Source organism: Hakea prostrata, chromosome 2 (assembly GCF_041222555.1).
Source record: "Hakea prostrata isolate BN-2017 chromosome 2, UWA_Hpros_2, whole genome shotgun sequence".
NCBI lineage: Eukaryota > Viridiplantae > Streptophyta > Magnoliopsida > Proteales > Proteaceae > Hakea > Hakea prostrata.
Window position 1 is genome coordinate 55,479,145 of NC_142601.1, and position 19,198 is coordinate 55,498,342.

General features: G+C 38.0%; 1 protein-coding gene across 1 annotated transcript in view; it reads right to left on the reverse strand.

The window, feature by feature from the left end:
- Positions 1–18,682, reverse strand: part of LOC149025001 (uncharacterized) — a 32,855-nt gene extending 14,173 nt beyond the window's left edge. Inside the window, 5 exon segments of the mRNA XM_089145192.1 lie at positions 3,590–3,799; positions 3,801–5,330; positions 15,651–17,116; positions 17,210–18,222; positions 18,375–18,682. Coding sequence (XP_089001318.1) covers positions 3,590–3,799; positions 3,801–5,330; positions 15,651–17,116; positions 17,210–18,128 — 4,125 coding nt within the window. The 5' untranslated portion in view covers positions 18,129–18,222; positions 18,375–18,682.
- Positions 18,683–19,198: the final 516 nt, after the last annotated feature.

Genomic DNA, 19,198 nt, shown 5'->3' on the forward strand with positions numbered 1-19,198 from the left:
TAATATAGGACTTAATATAGGACTTAACTAGGTTGTAACTATATACCCTATAGGGGTCTATGAATCAGATACTTTTCTAAGCAATTCTTCACATTATAACAATATGATATATGTGTGGGAGTATACAAGGAAAAACCAACTCTATTTAAAACATAACAGAACTTCAGCTATTTGTGTGGGAGTGTATAAGGGACCTTAATTACAATCTAAAAAGGCTATTATAACGAACTTAAATTTACCCAATAACTCACTCAATTTGAACCAACACTGAACAAGTTCAAACTCTGAAGTATGAAATAAACCAACTAATTAGCCTATAATTCCTGTGCCACTTACTTAAATTATTGCCCCTATTTGGGCCATTCAAAGAGGCCCATTACAACTTAAGCCTATGGGATCAAAGCCCATAACCTATACAATAAAACCCTAGACATATACTGAGGAAGATAAGCCCAAAAAGGTGCCAAATCTGATCACCTTGGCTAGTTGCCAACTTGTCGTTATCTCCAGTGATAGAGGACTTCATGTATGCCTCAAGAATTTGTTGGTTTGTAAGAGTCCTAGTTCAAGTTCTTGCTTACCTGTCTCTGTATTTGTTCTGCAATAGAATTGTCATATCTGACTTTTGTACCCTGGGCATTCCTGTCCTCTCAGTCATTGCCACCTCTAGGTTCACCTCTATCATGATCATCACCATCATATGCATCCCTAACATTATTAGCATTCCTATATTTGTTGTTTCCATTGCCATTCACAGTTGGAACAAAAATCTGGGAATCAACCTGGTATTGGTTCTGCTCAGGGGCCACATTGCTAACCTTAGTGGGATTAGGGTCCACAAGGGATTGCAATTGCTCATTCAATTCCAACATCCCTACCTTTTTCTCTGCTTCCATCCATGGCATCATCTCTGCAATGTCAGCCAGAGCTTCTCTAAAGCTTGTCACGCCTATCATTAGAAAGCTTCTGGAACATACCATTAAAGGCTTTCATGAGTGATTCATCCATTACTCTATACCACTCTGGGATTATAAAGGTCAAATCTTATTTACATCAACATTTTCAGATGGACTTAGGTGTCCTCTTGTATCTTTTTAGCATTTCAGTAAAACTAATATGCTTTCTTCTAAAGTAGTTGATATCCTTTTGGATCCACACCAAAAGTCTGGCTGATATGGCCTCAGTTCATTAGAATCAACTGACAAAAACTTCTTCCATGATCTCAAAATAGAACCAGCAAAACATCGTTTTGTTGACTAAAGAGGGGGGGTTTGTTCTGGTTAAGGACCTTAGGATGGATGATTGTTGGAATGTGATTTAGATCCAATTTGGATCAATTCAGATGGTGGGTATGTGAACCCTAAAATTTAGGCAGTCTAGAGATTTTAGGCATCAAGCATCAACGGTTTATAGACACTACTTTGAGCTGAACAATTGAGTGAATGAAGCGCCGATTGATGGGGGTAAATCCCTTTATGTTGGGAGTTATTCTGATGGACATAATTTATAAAACAAAAATTGCAGGCTTAATGGAGGTTATGGACAGGAGGTCAGCGTTTTGGTGGAGAAGGTCAAAAAGGAAGATTCGAGCAAGGGTGCTGTTTAGAGGGGAATAAATGGGTGAAACAGTAACCAATTTAATCAATTTTTGCTGCTGGAAGTGTTTCAAATGGACCTGTAATGTAGGTATTTAAAAAAAAATAGAAATTAAGGGGGAAGAAGGGGGATTAGGGTTGATGTTACCAGGGTTACGCGCCCCCTATAATCGGGCCCAAAACCCAGACACCAAAGGCACAATCCAAAGCTGGCCAAATATCAAGGGGTATTTCAGTCATTTTCCAAGCCCTTTTAGCGCTCTAAAGGGGTCTAATTGGAACCCCTTGATCCAAGGGTCATGGATCTATCCCCTTTTTTTTCAATTTGGATTAGTATTCTATGAGTTATAATTAAGAGTCATAGTCTTGGTGGAAGTCTTAGTTGAAATCAAGTTGCAAGATTCCTTCTAGATAATTCTTGTTTTTACTTTGTTATTTTCTTGTGGTCCTAGGCAATTTAGTTGGCAATTAGTTATTAGTTTAGAAGATTCTTTATTTGTGGTCATTAAGTAGTTGAATCCAATTGAATTTTCTAGTAACCCAATGCATTAAGAAAGGATCAGACAGAAGGTGAGTGTCATTTTGTGAGGAATGCAATGTCAGTAGAAAGATGATTGATATTCTATTTGTTTTGTCTGCAGGTACATGTTTACCAGGCCTCTGTTCAAACTTGCTTTTTCAAGTGTTGTTTCAAGCTCCAAATTGGTGATTAGTATACTCCAGCTTGACTAGAGTCAATTTTTTCTTTTCTGGGGGGCACTGTGAGTTTGTAATTAGTATTAGCAGTCTAGGTGTGTTCATCCTTAGTAGGACTCCTACTTAACCCTAATGCCAGCTGTTCCAACCCCCCTCCCAAAAAAAAAAAACACCCCAAAAAAAAAAACAAAAAAAGAGGTACACTGATAGAATTTATCTAGAAGCATTGTGTTTCAACTGGTAATTGGTTTATCTTTCATTATAAAATATATCGACGAATAAGGTAATGAGCAAAATTAAAATTTTGGCTATAGCTAGGTGCATGCATCCTTATTAGGACTCCTACTTAACCCTAATGCTAGCTGTTCCCCCCCCCCCCCCCCCAGAACCCAAAAAAAAAAACAACAAACACAAAAAAAGAGGTACACTGAGTCACTGATAGAATTTATCTAGAAGCATTGTGTTTCAACTGGTTATTGGTTTATCTTTCAGTATAAAATATATCCACAAATAAGGTAATGAGCAAAATTAAAGTTTTGGCTATAGCTACTCATTAAATCACAAGGTAATGATCAAATAATTAAAATTTTGACTGCAGCAGCTACCAGTCAAATTGCTCAATCCATCTTCAAACAATTTAAAGATGCATGATGTAATTTTGAAAAAACATATTTCTACCTTTTGACATAATTGACATGATAGTATATCTGATATGAATTGCAAAAACATTAACAAAAAAAAAAAGATATGGATTGCAAAAACAAATTAGGAAATGGAAACAGAAGCAAAAGCTGCTTCTACAGGTTTTCAGGTCTACCAGAGCCCCTCTGGGCAGGGGGGGAAACTTGTTAAAATCCATTGACATCAAACTACAATAATTTCCTTTAGTTGAAATAACGGATATCTCAACATCAGAACCTTACAAACATTTTCTAGCCCAACATAATGAACAAACACCAGAGTGGTCTTAGAATAGTAAATAGTTCAACCTTTCACACTAAAAGCTAATGGGTAATGAATCTCTATGGGCATTTCGTATTATGCAGTTATACAATAATCTACATGGACTGAACTACAAATATTTCCACTATACATGCCAAGGAAACCAATAGTCTTATGCATCTTATTGAAGATTTGGAGTCAAGCAAGCTGTTCTGAGTCTTCTCACTAGCCTCAGAAATACTCAGAACAGAACACAATGAAACAAAGCAAGTACAATTTGAGAATGGAGCAAGCAATCATAATCATAATATCAAAAGAAAAGGAATTATGATGCCAAACAGGTCAGTAGAAATTACCTGGAATTGTCGGATCAAAGGCATCCCCTTCCTTCGTCTTTTCTGCAGCCAATGTTCATGAATTGCTTCAATTACACTACTCGGGCCAAATCCAACCATTAGCTCCTCCATTTCGCCCGTTGTGAAGTCGTCATGTTGCAGAGAATGTGCAGCTTTCTCAAACATGTCCATCATCCTCTCAAACATCTCTTCAGAAATACCCAGCACGTTATGTCCCATCAATACCAGAAGCAGCATTATATCTTGAAATCCAGTCCTCATCATCACTATCCATATCATACAGAATCCGTGATGGATTCAGGGCCATTTCCACATCATTCTCAACCTGCCGAAAATACTTTGGCAAACTGCGAACAAATGGTGTTTGCACTGAAAGATCCTCATCGCCCTCAATTACACGAACCCCAGGGATTGGTATATTTTTAACAGTAGCAGCTCGAATGTTCCGATTGTAACACTCTTCATGTATCCCCCTAAAAAGGGTCCACTGACTCCTGTCAGGAAATTCCAATGTCCAATCCTTTCCTCCTTTCCACATCATGACATGTGTGTAGCGATTTGTGGTTCCAGGCTGAAGAAACTGGTGTGCCTTAAATGAGTACTTCGTAACACCAGAAACTTTTACCAGGAGCCTCCAGTCCTTGTGATCAACAAACTCTAGCACAATACGTGCCCCACATTCTCTCCAACCCCTGTCCGCCGCGGTAATCAGAAGATTTGCTTCACATGATAACTCTGTGTGTCGCTGAGGACTTCTAGAACCATCCGTTGCCATCTTTTCATTACCATTCCTAATTCTTTTGTGAGGACGCCCTCTCCGGAGCTGGGTTCTAGGCTTTAAGTCATAGCCCCCAAGAGGTGATACATATGAGACCTGAGTTCTCGGTTTTCTAGAACCACTCCCAAAGCCATTACAGACAAAATCTGAGCCTTCTTCGAACCAGATCTTTGGGCGATCATATGACCAAGAACCCAGAAGATGTCTATTCCGCTGCCACACACTTCTGGGCACAGTATTTTCTGAGTTGCCAATATCATTCATGTTACAGGGTAAATCACATGAAGGATGTTGGCCATTTGGTGTCCCCTCATTGCATGCCTGACTATCAATTTGACTATGAGGTTGAACCTGAACACTGACACCATTCAAACGAGAAAAGTAGCCAGAATCAGACCTGTCTGGAGAAGTATGATTTCCAGAAACAGAAGGCCATGATTTCTCTATTGAATGCTGAGAAACTGAATGTTGGGGTGGACAACTTTGCAGTAGCACAATGCCATCAATTTCCCTGCCTGAACCTTGTGGGCCTACAGAAGTTCCATCTACATTGCTCATACAGAGGGCATCAGTCGCTACCTTGGGATTATCACAAGACAACCATGTTGAACCAGCTGCATCACTCACAGCAACATCATTTTCAAGGGTAGCTTCTTGAACTTGTTCAGATAAATCCTCAACAGAACAGCAATCATTACCCACTCCACTACCATTTTCTGGACCCTCTAGTAAGGACATTGAATTGTGGCTCTGGAAACTCATAGAAGCTACACTTTTATCCATAAGCAGCTTCAGATGAAGGCTAAGAAAGAATGAAGGTGCAGCAGAAAAAGAAAGAACAAAAGGAGGAAGTTTCCAGTGCCTCTCATTAAAATCTGAAGATGGACAACTCGTATTAATACAAACTGATTCCTTGGACAGTCCCATGTGCATAATTTCCTGCCCAGATTTTCTGTGTGAACCCTGCTTGGATTGCCAAAACAAAAGTTAAAAACACAATGTTGCAACTTAATTAAAAAAAAAAAAAAAAAAAGAGGATAATAATTTTGATTTAATGCAGGCAAACTATAAGAGTTCAAATTGCAAAGAAATGATGATGTTTTATGATTTATTCACTCCTACTTTATTATTCCATCCATCCAAAAAGTTATGAATATATGCTGCCTTGGGCCCAAACCAACCAGGTACTGACCAAGATGAACCCAGTCCGGTTTGAGCCATAGCTCTAGAGAATTTTAGAAATTTATGTTATTTGGGCAAATAATACAACAAACATAACCTTACTACCAACTAAATGAGGCCGGCTACATGGATCTATAAAAAGGGAGGTAAAAGAAAGAAAAAGGTAAGAGAAAAAGTACAAGCAGATAAAAAAATAATAGTCAAATCAGCATCCAACACGCCCCTACACAATCTGTAGGCTAAACAGGTATTTGTCCTCTAGACAACATGGTCATACTAGGATCAAGCCCTACCATGAGCATATCGTTTCTTACCACCATGGTTGTCAAGTCAGCAAGGCGCCATTGGAGCTCCGCCTAGGAGATTAGTTGACAAAGCAGCACCTAGGCAGCTATAAGGCGATCAAAGCAATTAGGTGAAAATTTTTCAATACAACTATTTTCTACAATAAGCTAAATAAACATTCAATAATCACATTCCAAAAAAATAAATCTCATTATTCCGGTCCAAGTCATTCTCCATTTAATAATTCATTGATTCACGATGTTGAGTATGGCTCATGCTTCACATTTTGTTGTTGACAGACACAGGGTCCCGCTCCTTGGAGCCTGTAGAGGTCCTGTGTTACTTTGGGCCTCGGAGTTCCTTTGTAGGTTGGGCCTCCATTCCTAAATGACTAACTATTGAATTTATATTTATAGATTTTGATTTAAAAAATATTATGTACAAAATGTCAAAAAAGTGGTTGCTTCCAACGTCTAGGCGGCAATAAGGCGCACAAGGCGACAAAGCAGTAAAAAAAAAGCACATCAATTAAGTGGTTCAAAACAAGGCAGTTTAGTCACCTAGGCAAATGCTTTGACAACTATGCTTACCACGACGCCAATAGTCATTTTTGGTCTGCCCTGATTGTTAGCACAACCGAACTGAATCTAGTCATTCTTCCTATCCAATGCATCCATGGTACTACGTTAGACATGACCACCTCAAGCAGTTCTCATGGAGCTTGTCTTGGATTGGTGCACGTGCAACTCCTAGTTGGGAAGATATATTTGTTTTACTCTATTCTATTTATTTTAGATATCAGCTGTGTAGGATATTTCGTTTCAAATCCTTTTTAAGTTTCGTATTTTGAGTTAGCATCCTAGTTAGAGAGTAAATCTTTTTCTAGGAGTCTCTTAATTTCATTTAGATACAATGCATTCCCACATCATTAGACACATGTTGAGTAGAATGAATTGAGTAGAATGAATTGAATTTATGGTCTGAAAGCCTACATGGCAGTGTCTGCGTGTGCACGTTAGCACCCATATTTCCCACCTTCTTATGCATTCTTTTCCTCTCCTGCAACTCTGATTTCTACAAGGCTTTGCTCCCACCCAAACAGCCTCCATCAACTTGGCATCAAGCGGAAGGATCCATCTCCTCACCATCAATTCCTTTTATTCTCTTCCCCATTTTCTCTTCCATATTCTACTACTGTCATACAATAGGCAGCAGTGAAAAAAAGAAGGGAAAAAATGACGTCACCACACGCCCCTATCCATCTGCTGAAAAAAGCGCAACCAGCCTCTCCTAAGTTATAGTATACTTCCCTTCATGGGGTCCTCCCAACCCTTCCCATTGTTTGCCTTTTGTGAACCCTGCCCAAATCTAAAAAAGGAAGAAAATAAAAGCAAAAATAAATTAAAAAAGAGAGAGACCCATCCCCACCATCCTGACTCCCACCTACAAACCCCTCTATCCCATCCATCTCAGTTTCCTAAGCAGAACACTAAAGCAGTTTCTTTTTTAGAAAGATCCCACTGTTCATTTCAGCAACAGGTCCACACCATGGTAAGAGATCTCAGGCTCAAGGCTGATCTTAGTCAGCCAGAAAATCGAGATCTCATGAGATTTGGCCGAGATATGGTAAAAAATTGGGGCCAACTCAAGTGAACTAGAGGGCCCATCTAGAGGGGTATTAAGGGTAATGTTGGACTAGAAGCTATCACTCAACCATTTTCACGCCATCCAAACACACTGGTGGTCCTAGATTTGTGAGAAAAGAAGCCTACATACAAGTTCCAACTCAACCCTAAGTTCGAAACTGAAATGCTGAAGGAATGAACAAGCAATCTTAAGAAACATGAAATACATAACCATTAATTAATATAAATGAAAACCAAGTGATAAGATACATCAAATTACTTAAATTGATCAGAGCTCCATCCATAACAATAGTTCAATACTCAATAGAACAATACAACATCAGCAGTCTCAATAATACAATAGAAGCAACATAAGAACAAGGTGAAATGAAATCAATCAAGGGAAGTGCTGTAGATGAGCTAAGGACTTCCTTAGAAGCGTCACAAGGAAGTTTCCAGCCAAAAATCTGGCAAAAACTGATAGAGGAAACAGTTGTGCCGAGAGGAGACTGGAAGCACCGAGAAGAATCGGGACAAGATAAGGAATCTCATCTAGACTCGACGAGATTGTGCATAAAAGGCATGTTTTGGGACCAAGATCTCAACTCAACCAAGATCTCAGTCGAGTTTTGGTATTTCTGTGGTTTCACACCTAATCTCGACTCGAGGCCTCGAAAAACCAAGATCTCATCAAGATCTCACAAGACCTCAAACCATGGTTCCCACTGCTGCTTTTTATCCCCTTCACACTGTTGTTGACAAGGAATTCGCTGCAGGAGTACAAGTCTTCCATCACCATTCTTGCCTACTCTAGTCAAATACAACCCAATTTCTACCAACAAGGTCAAATTTCTTTTTGGAAAACACATTATCCTATTATACCCTCCCCAAGTATTATCCCTTTATAGGCTACTTCCTTTATTTTTATACCTAGATCTCCTTCCTAGTCTCATTTATCGTGAACCCTATCCAATGATACCTATTCAGTTCTCTTCCTTTCCAAAACTGTCTCTCCCTTCTATTTTATTCCCCATCTAAAATTTTTTCCACTTGTTACCAAGTTTTCCCCCTCACATACGTTTTACCAATCACTCAACTCTTTCTCATTCTATTTGAATACCGATAGTACAGCTTTTGCAATCCTCAATATGTCCATTTTTACTTACAATTATGTCATTGTTATCGTACACTCACTACATATTGGATAATGATCAATATGGTTTACTTCTTTTGATTAGTGATAGGTTCCGTAAGATGCAAACAAAACTTTCTAATTTGAAAACAATTCTAGCAGCTTGACAATATTCACAATGTGCAGAATACCATGTCAAGCATGATGCAATTGTCAGAAAATGAATAAGATGTAGAATGAATTGTGAATATAAGCAATAACCAAGCTGATGTGCATTGTCCGACCAAAATGGCAAATGAAGAATCAATCAATGGTTCGATTTCAGTGGCACAATCACATGCTCAAATGCCAATTGGAGAGAAGTCCTTTGCTAAGGACCATCAGCAAATCGTGATAGTTGACCCTGAGAGATTGGATTGTCATTGGATCAAAATTCAATGTTGTGGATTCCAATTGAATGGTGTTAATACTCCCATTTTACAAAACTCGTGGCCAACTTTTTCTCAAAACTGGGAGAGTTGATGCAGATAGGTCGGCCACCAGGTATCCAGAACAAAATGAATCAAGTGCAATCAGACTCATGGGTCTAGCAGAATTTCAGGGATTTAGGCTATTTGAGAAAATAATAATCTTAGACAAAATTGCACTAAATAAATTAAAAATCACTTGGAGAGCAAGATGTTATTCCATTTAAGAAGTCTCAGCCTCTCACAGTACATAGGCAATCTGGCATCATAAAGGAAGTGGAGACTTCTCAAAGTCATTATATTAATAAAAAGAAAATCACACTAATCTAGCTATGGTAACTAGTCCTTGAGTAAAAGGAAATAAACACAGAAAGAGAACTACTTAAATAGTTACGACACACATTCACTCTCACGGTACAAATGCTCATGTATCCCTAAGGTGGTAAGTACCACAACAAGCTTAACATTCACCCTAAAGCTGGAGTATGATGTCAACACTTCTAGCATGGAACAACAAGAACGAATATTAATAATCACATCAATCTTGAGCATAAGTGGCAATAACAAATGCCACTAAAACACTGAGAGAATTTCAGGGAAGCGATAATCATCTACAACTTCAGCAAACAATCTATATAACGAACAAGCCGATTGACAACTGACAGGAGCTAGTGCGAGAAGCTTAGCCACAAGATAGCAGTAACAGCAATATCTGAATGGCAGAAGCAATAAGTAGTCATTTCCAGAAAAGCGCATCATCTCCAAGAGCTACATCACTTAAATAGTAAGATGGGTGTCCAATGGTTCCAAAAACCGGGTATCCAGTTCAAAGCTGGTTCAGTTCCATGCAGTTGAAGTGGGATCCAGATCCAAATCATGTACTAAATCAATTCTAGAATGGAACATCCTACCCATTCCTGGTGTCAGTTTGGTGAGGATCTGGTTACAATACGAGTCTTGTATTCGGTTCTTATTTGGTTACACTATCTAGTTTGAATTCAATTATTGTGCAGGTTTTTTTTTTATTTTTTATAAATAAAATATCATTATGAAAAAACCCCGAAGGGCAGAAAAGAGAGACTGTACAAAAGGGGAAGGAGGGAAGGGGAGAACAGCCTTTAAGAAGTACGTTGAAAGAAGAAGCTAGACCCAGGTAACAACAATGAGCCTGATCCTCGGGGAATCAACAACCAAGGAGTAGGGATCAACTGAAAATTGGAGGAGATATCAAAGTAGATGTCTTGCCAAATTGAGTCCAAAGGCCTAGAGTTGGAGGTCCATCTCTCGGAATTTCATTCCTGCCAAAGGTGATGAATGATCACTCAAAAAACCAACTTACCAACAAGATCACAAATAGGGGAGCCAAAGAAGGATCTCAAGATCCATTGCCAATCTCAAGTGAACCAATAGGAGCGCCCAGAGCAGGGCCAAAGGGGGTCACGATTACACTGCTTGGTTTTCATTCGGTTATTATACTCTAAGAGACAAGATAAATGCTCCGAAGCATGATTCATATTTGATGGGTCTCAACTCTCAACTCTCAAGCCCACAACAAAATTTTGAGATCATAATAATCAATTAACGAAAATTTGAATTTTTTCAATCAAGCAACTACTTCAAGTAGAAGACAATGCTTTTCCACGTCTTTGTTTGCTTTTCCATAAGAAACCACCCAAAATGGTCCTGAAACCACAAAATTCAATATATTAAAGCAGCAAATTGGTTAGAAATATCAGTTCTATAGCTAGATCCAAATTCAATCCATACCAAACTATAAACCCAATTTCAGATCCAGGACTTAAACCACATTTATTTCGTTTGGCTTATTTTGGCTGATCCAAATCCACTAAAAGTATTTAGTTGGCACCATTAGTTCTATGGCTAGATCCAAATCCGACCCAAACCGAATTACAAAGCCAATTTCAGATCTACAACTTAAATCATATTTATTTTCATCAGATTATTTAGTCTGGATCCAGATGGAGTATTTGGTTTCCGGTTCCTCATTGAGATCCACGCACATCATGAGAGGCTGGTAGTACTCCGTAATCTCCACAATGAAAGATAAAAGCATAGCTCCGATGTCCACAACACCACATGTAAGCTCTTCCTAATGCAGGTAGATTCTGCTCAACCAAAGGCAAAGATAGAGCCTCATACTAAATCCTCCAAATGAATAGGAAGTATAGGTACTGCAAACCAAATAGGCAGCATGAGTTATTCTTGACCAAATCAATAGTTGTTCCTCTAGACCAAAAAGCTAATACGGGTTACTAGTCACTACAAACATGGGTGACTGTAGACCAAATTGGAAGTTGTTGCAGACTAAATAGGCAATATGGTTACTGCAAACCAAATAGGTAGATATCGTTGGTGTAGATCATCTGCAAATAATAGTCTCGAGTAGTTAAAGAGAATAAATCTTCAATATTGACCTCACATGCAACATCACGCAGGAACAAATGTTAAAAAATAATCAGCATCTCAAACAACAAACACTAAACAAATCTCATAAGCAAAAGCATCAGCATATAAGACCCCAATAGATTTATCTTCAACCAACTCCACATCAATAACAAATAAGATCCCAAATCAAGATAATGGCAAATTTATAATTAACCCATCAATCCCCTTGTAGTCCCAAAATTGGAAACAATTAAAGATTCATCCAAGAAAGGTAAAACATAAGCAGAAGGAAGTAATGCCAATGTGGTAACTAACCAAAATTTCCAAGGGGCTATTGTGTAGATAAATAAGGGAATGGCAAATTAGGCAATTTAATGCAACTCAAATAACAAAAACAAAACCAGACATGGGTGAAGGCGACTTGCAAGAGGATAAATATTCAGGAATTAAGGCAGATGGATCAAAGACAAAAGGAAAGTTAAAAGGTTATGGATTTTTTTCGTAACTGGGAAGCTGACCTCAAAAGCAAATTCAAGGCCTTGAGGTGTTCTTCATAATCATGACTCCAAAAGGGTGTAAAGCATGGTTCAAGTTTCAACTGAGATTGGCCAAAATTTCGGTTAAATATCAATTCCCCAAGAAACCAAGATGAGACCATGGGTTATTATAAATGTCCAAGGTCTCAACAAGTTCAATAATACCTCAAAAATATTGGTAGTTTTGACCAATATTTTTTTATTTTGACCAATAAATGTCAAGTTATGATCAATTCTAACCAACCTGATTTCAACAGTTTCAACAAGTTTGGGTAGTTTCCAACCAGTTTCAATGGCTCCTACCAGTTTTGCAAGCCCATTACATTCTGAGTTTTAACCCAAAAATTCTCTGATTTCAACTTATCTCAGCCATATCTTGGTTTCTGGCTGGCCAAAACCAGTTTCAAAACCGAGATATTAATCATAGGAACAAAGCCAGGAGCAGAACCAGAAATATGATACCCAGTTGGGACTTTCTCATGAATCCAAACCCCATGAAACTTTGGGATTTCATTTGCAATCTCCTGTCCTGGTCAACCCAACTAATGGTCAACCAGAATAACAAGAGATGAAATATCAACAGTCACCAACAAAGAATGCTACATCTTTCTTGGGCAAAGAATACTAAAGTAGATGTAGAGAAAACTCAAAATAAAGACCTTGCAGCACTAAATACGTGATTTTGCAGAACTTAAAAACAGTAGGCTGGAAGGGTCTGATAAGGCAAGCAAAGCTAGTATCTAGAGGGTGGATGGGACCCCAAAAGAACAAGCTGAGCAAATAATCAGACTAGTCACTGTGAAGCCAGCTATAGGTTTCAAAAAACCTAAATGTGTGGAGAAAACCAGAAGTAATTAATCAAGCCACCAAACCAAAGCAAAATTTGAATCGGGTCTCCCTCCAGCGATACAAATGTTCCTCAAAAAATAAGAGACATCAGATTGGGTAGCAGATTGATAGGTCACTTAATTGCATTAATATTATATCAAATCCTTTGTATTTTAATGAGACTAATTGGTTGTTTTATTTGGATATGGACAGATTATAGCGTTTGGATATTAAATCCATAAAAATAATGGTTAAAACCATATCGTCACATTTTTAAATCAAATCAAAGAACCAGCCCAAATAAATAAAGATGGAGGATTTGATTATGTTCAAAGCTAGAGATTTGATTTTGTCCAAATCAAAAGGATTTTCATGTACTATCTTAATTCAAAGATTTCGTTCTCTCTTGCAATCGGACATCTAAGGAAGAAGCTGAATTGGAAAGTGACTAAATTAGAAACTATTGCATTGGCAAGGAGGAAAATGGAAACAATCAAATGGGCAAGGAGAAAGAAAGGAAACAACTGAATTGGGAAGAATTGCATTGCTAAAGCGAACAATGGAAATGACAAAATTGGAAAGAATGCAAAATTGGTAGGAATCCTCTATAAGAAGGAACACATTTTCAGAGATTGAATCACAAGCTACAACAAGAGGAAGCTACAATTCTGAGGAAGAACGGCACAATGTTTTCTATTTTTGTTTCTTTATTCTTCTTTTCCATGTCTAGCTAATTCCATCTTTCGATCAAGATTAATAGAAGTTTGATTTTCGACAATTGTGAGACTTCGGGTAATTAGTTTTCTTTGATTTTCAGGTATTTATGCATTTTCCATGTTTATTTTGTTATTGGATTAATCCTTAGACAAGAGATCTATTGTTTGATGATTAATACAATACTTAGTCAATTAAAATAATTATTTATTATTCTCATATAAGTGACAAATAGCATCCTTGAATGGGTAATCAATGCCCTAGAGAGTTTGCTATGAGAATGTATGTCCTATTTTAAATTAACAAGGCTTTTTCGGGTTTACTGACTAGAGATTGGGTCTTTTATATTTAATGCAATTAATAGACATAACTCAAAGGACAAATCCGAATGTTATGTATATTAATTAGGGAATAACTCAAAGGACGGATCCGAAGGTTATCAAGAAAGTAGGGAAAGATTGGTTGTTAGAGAACTGATCCTCAATGACCATAACCAATCTACCCAAAATTAAAGATTTTATTTTTAAGTCAATGATCAATTGAGAGAATCAATACTTAAATTAAATCTTGATTGAAAGTTTTTATTATTCTGATTTTCTTGTTAACTACTGCATTCATTTATTCGTTTTATTCATTATTTAGTTTCTTGATTCAAAACCCCCCAATTTTTATCAAGGAATAAATCTTCACCAATCTCTGCTGATTCGACCCTACTCACTGCTATTACAAATTCAGTTGAGAGAAGGATTATCTTTGGTGGATCCGACACCCATCACAGATAGCTTGATTTTCAAAATTCTGGAAGGACTGCCCAAAAAACAATACGAAAGCATTGTTCTGTAGATACATGGACTTTATGATAATCTGTCATACCTTGATATGATGTCTAACTCATAAGAGGATCACAAACGATCAAAGAATAGGCAGAACAAAACTGCTGCAAAGCTACAGATCTTCCTTGGGGAACACTCTCAAGACAGTTTTAAAAGGTTGGATCAATTACTAGTTTGCAGTGCCTTAATACCATGTGAAAAAGTTGTACTTAGTAAACTAGACATAGCATGCAAGAGAAGAGGAAGAAGAAAAAGTAATACCCATAAGGAGTCTCTGCCTCCCACTATTCATATAAATAGGAAATAACCTTACAGCCTAAAGGATGGAGACTTTCCAAAACAAGTTACGTCAACAAAGGAAAAGATAATAAAAGAAAACCATACTAATCTTAGCCTAAATTAACTAGTATTTAAGCAAAAGAAAATAAACACATAGGCAAAACAAACCCAACTAGTGCACATGACACATATGTGCCTCTACTTATGGGTCATGCATTTTGAAAGTGGCACTAGCACTAGTAACCTAAACAATGTATTTGTTTCATTTTATTCCATTTACTTTAGAAATTAAGAGTGCATGATATTTGGTTTCTAATTCTATTAATTTCCATATTTAAAAGTGTCCTCCTACTAAGAAAGCTACTCTTATTCCAGGAGTCTTTTAGTTTGGTTTATATATGATATAATCCCCCATCATCATGCACTTATTGAATTGATGGATTAAGTCATGACCTGAAAAAACTTTGTGGCTGTGTGCACCCTTCTTCTTTCCTTCTTATGTGTTCTCCTCCTCCCCTGCAACTCAACTCTAAATGCTTGAAGGCTTTCCTTTCCATCCTAACCAGCTCTCTATCACAACCCCCAACTTTAAGGCTTTCTACTCTTTCAATTCCCCGTGCGCCCGCGCCGGGGGGGGGGGGGGGCGAGGATAAAGAAGAAGATTGAGCACTAAATGAAACCCTTTCTGCAATGTTAGCCTCTAAAGTTTGCCCTACTTGATAAAGGGAAAGTTTTGTGGTTAGTACTCATTGATAAAGATTGACAATAGGAGAATATTAAATAGGGGCACTCAAAAAAATTCAAAAACACTTTGTTTCTTGGTTTTATACTTTGGGAGAATGAAAGACCTCAAACAATATTATCTTCTTGAGGAAGATGAAATTATCAAATAAGATTACATAAATTTAAAGTTAATAGAACAGCGAAGGAACAAAAAGATAGTCTTAAGGATCACTTATCAAAAAACAATGTAAAATAGTAGGAACAAAAAGGTACCTCGTGCAAGATGGGCTCCTCAAGAACAAGAGGAACTAATCTACCATAGCCACTTTGAAAGACCTTAACATTATCGTATGTGCATTCAACAAGAGGTAGCTGCTTGGTGACTGAACAGTGCTCCTTCAGCTTACAATCTAGGTACAACCACTTCGAATTTTTTACCTCCAAGAAGTTGAAAACCATGAAGACAAACTTCTTTCCAACATTGTGAAATCCTGAGAGTTTAAACCTGATTGAAGTAACTGGTAACTGTAGATCCACCAACCTTCCATGTTCATCAGGCTGGTGGAACACACTGAGAACCAAACAAATAAAAGCTACTGCCTGAATCAAGCATCCCTCAAACAACATAAATCTCAACCCAACAACATTATCAACAAAAAGCATCTCCAGCTGAATATTGGGCCACAAAAGCACCACCGTACCAAAGTGAAGGAGCAGCAGAGCAGGATAAAGCCAAGAAGATTCAGCACTGAATACATGATTATGGAAACAACGATGATGTGGAAAGTTGATCTTCAATTTCCCTTGTGATGATCTGATCAGCTGAAACGTTGATTTCAACAAGCCACTCTCACCAAACCACAATGAAGTCTCCCTGTCCAAGTCTGTGAATGCTTTCTGACCAGACCTTTCAAGAGTAACATTGGACACTTCCAAACCCCCTACCTGGTCAACAACTGAGGCAAGAAATGGAACAGAAACAGTTAAACTCCTGCAACCTGAACTCTCCTGAAGATAATTACCCAATCTCTGCCCTCTTTTGCAAAAACGCCTCCTGAAATAAACAAACGGTGGTTTTCTATAGCTGAGGCATGCAGGGCTTGCCATCGTCAACTTTTCCAAAACCTCACCTTGAGGAGAACTATCTTCCAGCACAGATTTACCATGTGATTTATCTGCATCTGATCTAGATGAATCTACTCCCAAACATCTTCGTGGAGGATGATCATCAAAAAACGTTTGTGGCACAGATTTTTTAACCTGAGATGATGCTTTCTGCTTTTTCATACTATCAAGTGTTGAAGACTTTACTCGATGAGTAGATCGCGCAAACCATGAGATGAGGGGTTCCGAGTCCATAAAACTACCTGTACAGTTATCATCCTCAACGTCAACATCTTCATCAAGGTCTTCGGTGTTTTTACCACCCTGCTGTGATATTTCTGAGCCAGACTTACCAGGAACTTCACTGGTAAGTAGCAAGAGTTTGAATCTTTCATTTTGGAGATTAATCCATTCTTCATCCCGGTCATCATATTTAACATGATGCAACTTCCTTTCAGGATCATAATCAGTAAGAAGGCCAAAATACCAACTCTGATCCAAAGGCCAAAATACTTTGATCCTCCGGTTAAGAACCCAGTAGGCATCCAAATCTGTGGAAAATATCTCATAGAAGTGGCGCCTTTTCCTCACAAAACCCTTTTCCTTGTGTTGTCTCCTAGGTCGCAAAACTCTACCTGCAGCATCAGAAGAAGTGGAAGCAATACCAGTTATATTATACATCGAAGGAATCACAAGTTTGAGATGAAATGATGGGGAAAGATACGAACCCTTGTTAGAGTGAGAAGCGGACAAGGCATTGTCAATTCCAGTAAAACCAGTACAGCTAGGATCAAATCTAGATGAGAGCATCCTTGCAGCATTTTGTTCAAGATTCTCCTCATCATCTTCTTGCATATCTTTGAGGCTAACTAACATCTCAGTCTCATCAGCATAATTTTGCTTCCTGGATGCTGATTTTCGCCTCTTTCTTTGGTTCCTATGAACAGTTTTTGAGGTTGAATCATCTTTATGCCTGCCTGAGCCTTCATCTTTAGGCTTCAATCGTCTAGTTAATTTATTCCTACAATAACTATTCTCCTTGAAATCATCAGAAGCCTTCTTTTGTTTGGTGACAGGATCACTAATAAACTTAACTATCCCAGCATCAGAGCTAACTTTGTTAATGGAAGTTCCCACCTGCTCTGATACATGCTTACTCTGAAACTTCTTTCGCCTTGACAAACCTCTAGGACGCTTTGGGATTTTATCATCCAAACTGGCAGAAATAAAGCTAAAATCACTCAAATTTTGTAGATTCCCGCCTCTAGGGGAATGATCATTCTTTTGCTTCCCCTGATATTTTTTATGTAAAACAAACTGACTTAACTTCAGTGGCGATTTCTGAAACGCGGGTGATCCCAAACTCAAACCACTGCCATTTACTGCATTTGAACTCTTTCTACTCTTCTTGTCAGCAGGTTCAAAACTACGAAGAGATACCTCCTTCCTACTCTTCCTTTTCCTCTTCCCACGTCCCAGGTTTAACTCCTTAGTTTCTGATGAAGACTTCCTTTTCCTCTTTAGGACCCTATCTTCGGCCTCTTCCAATGAGTTCCTGGACTTGTCAACATATAGGCTTTGAAGATCCAAAGATCTCGGTTTTTTTGAAATCTCGGAGACATCAGTTTCTGCTAAGCTGTTTTCCATCTACAAACACTCAATTGACAATAGGGGAAACTGAAACCCCCAATTTTCATCTTCCATCATACATGTTTCATTGTTCCGAACCCTAGCATCAGATCTGGAAATGGAATTATAACACAATATATCAGATTAACACCAAAATGAAATCCTAAAAGCGTGTAAATAGATTGAAATTCGACTTCTAGCAAAATCTGAACAGGAAGTGCAACGAAATTAATCCGTGCCCTGTAGAGCCAACGGCACCCGTACCTGAACCAAAAGCGAAATAAAACAAAATCTGCAACTCCGATCGAGAAATACGTTTACAGATATCAAAGATCCCCTCTCTGAGTCCTACCTTTTCTATATTACAAATCGGCATGATCCGTCTTCTTTCCTGAATTTCTTTTTCACCGTGAGAGAAGCGACGAGTTAGGGTTTCTTCGATTTTAGGGTTTCGGAGCTAGCAGTTAGAAAGGGGGAAAAAACTGAAAATCAAACGGGAAAAAATTAAAAAAATAATAATAAAACAAAAATCTCTAGTACAACAACTACGGAGATATTTAAAACTATGAGATTCATTTCTAACGGTTCAGATTCTATTATCACCACGGACAACATAACTGCATCAATAGATTTCAAAACATTTGGGCCAAACAATGACGATCTGTACGGCAAACATATTAAAGTGGATAAGATGGACGGTAGAGATTCAAATGTAATACTAAGACGAGGCCTAGTTTTGCGACCTGACAAGCCACTGTGAAATACCAAAAATATGTCTGAACGCATTTTCCATCTCTGAAGTTACGTAAAGGCCCTACTGTCTATTCTAATTTTCGAATAAACCTTCTTGATTTTGAAAAAAAGCACGAACCGCCGAGACGCGCCAAGGCCACGTGTATGTGAAACTGCAAGTAGTTACAGCAAACAACAGATCAGCGGGAAAGAGGGATATTATAGTATTTCACTATTTGCTTTGGGGTCCTAGTCACCTTAAGAGCATGTTTGGTTACATGAATCCAGAGATTTGAAATCTCTAGATTCATAAATGGAGATTTAAACCCGTTTGGTTGTATGAATTCTTAGATTCA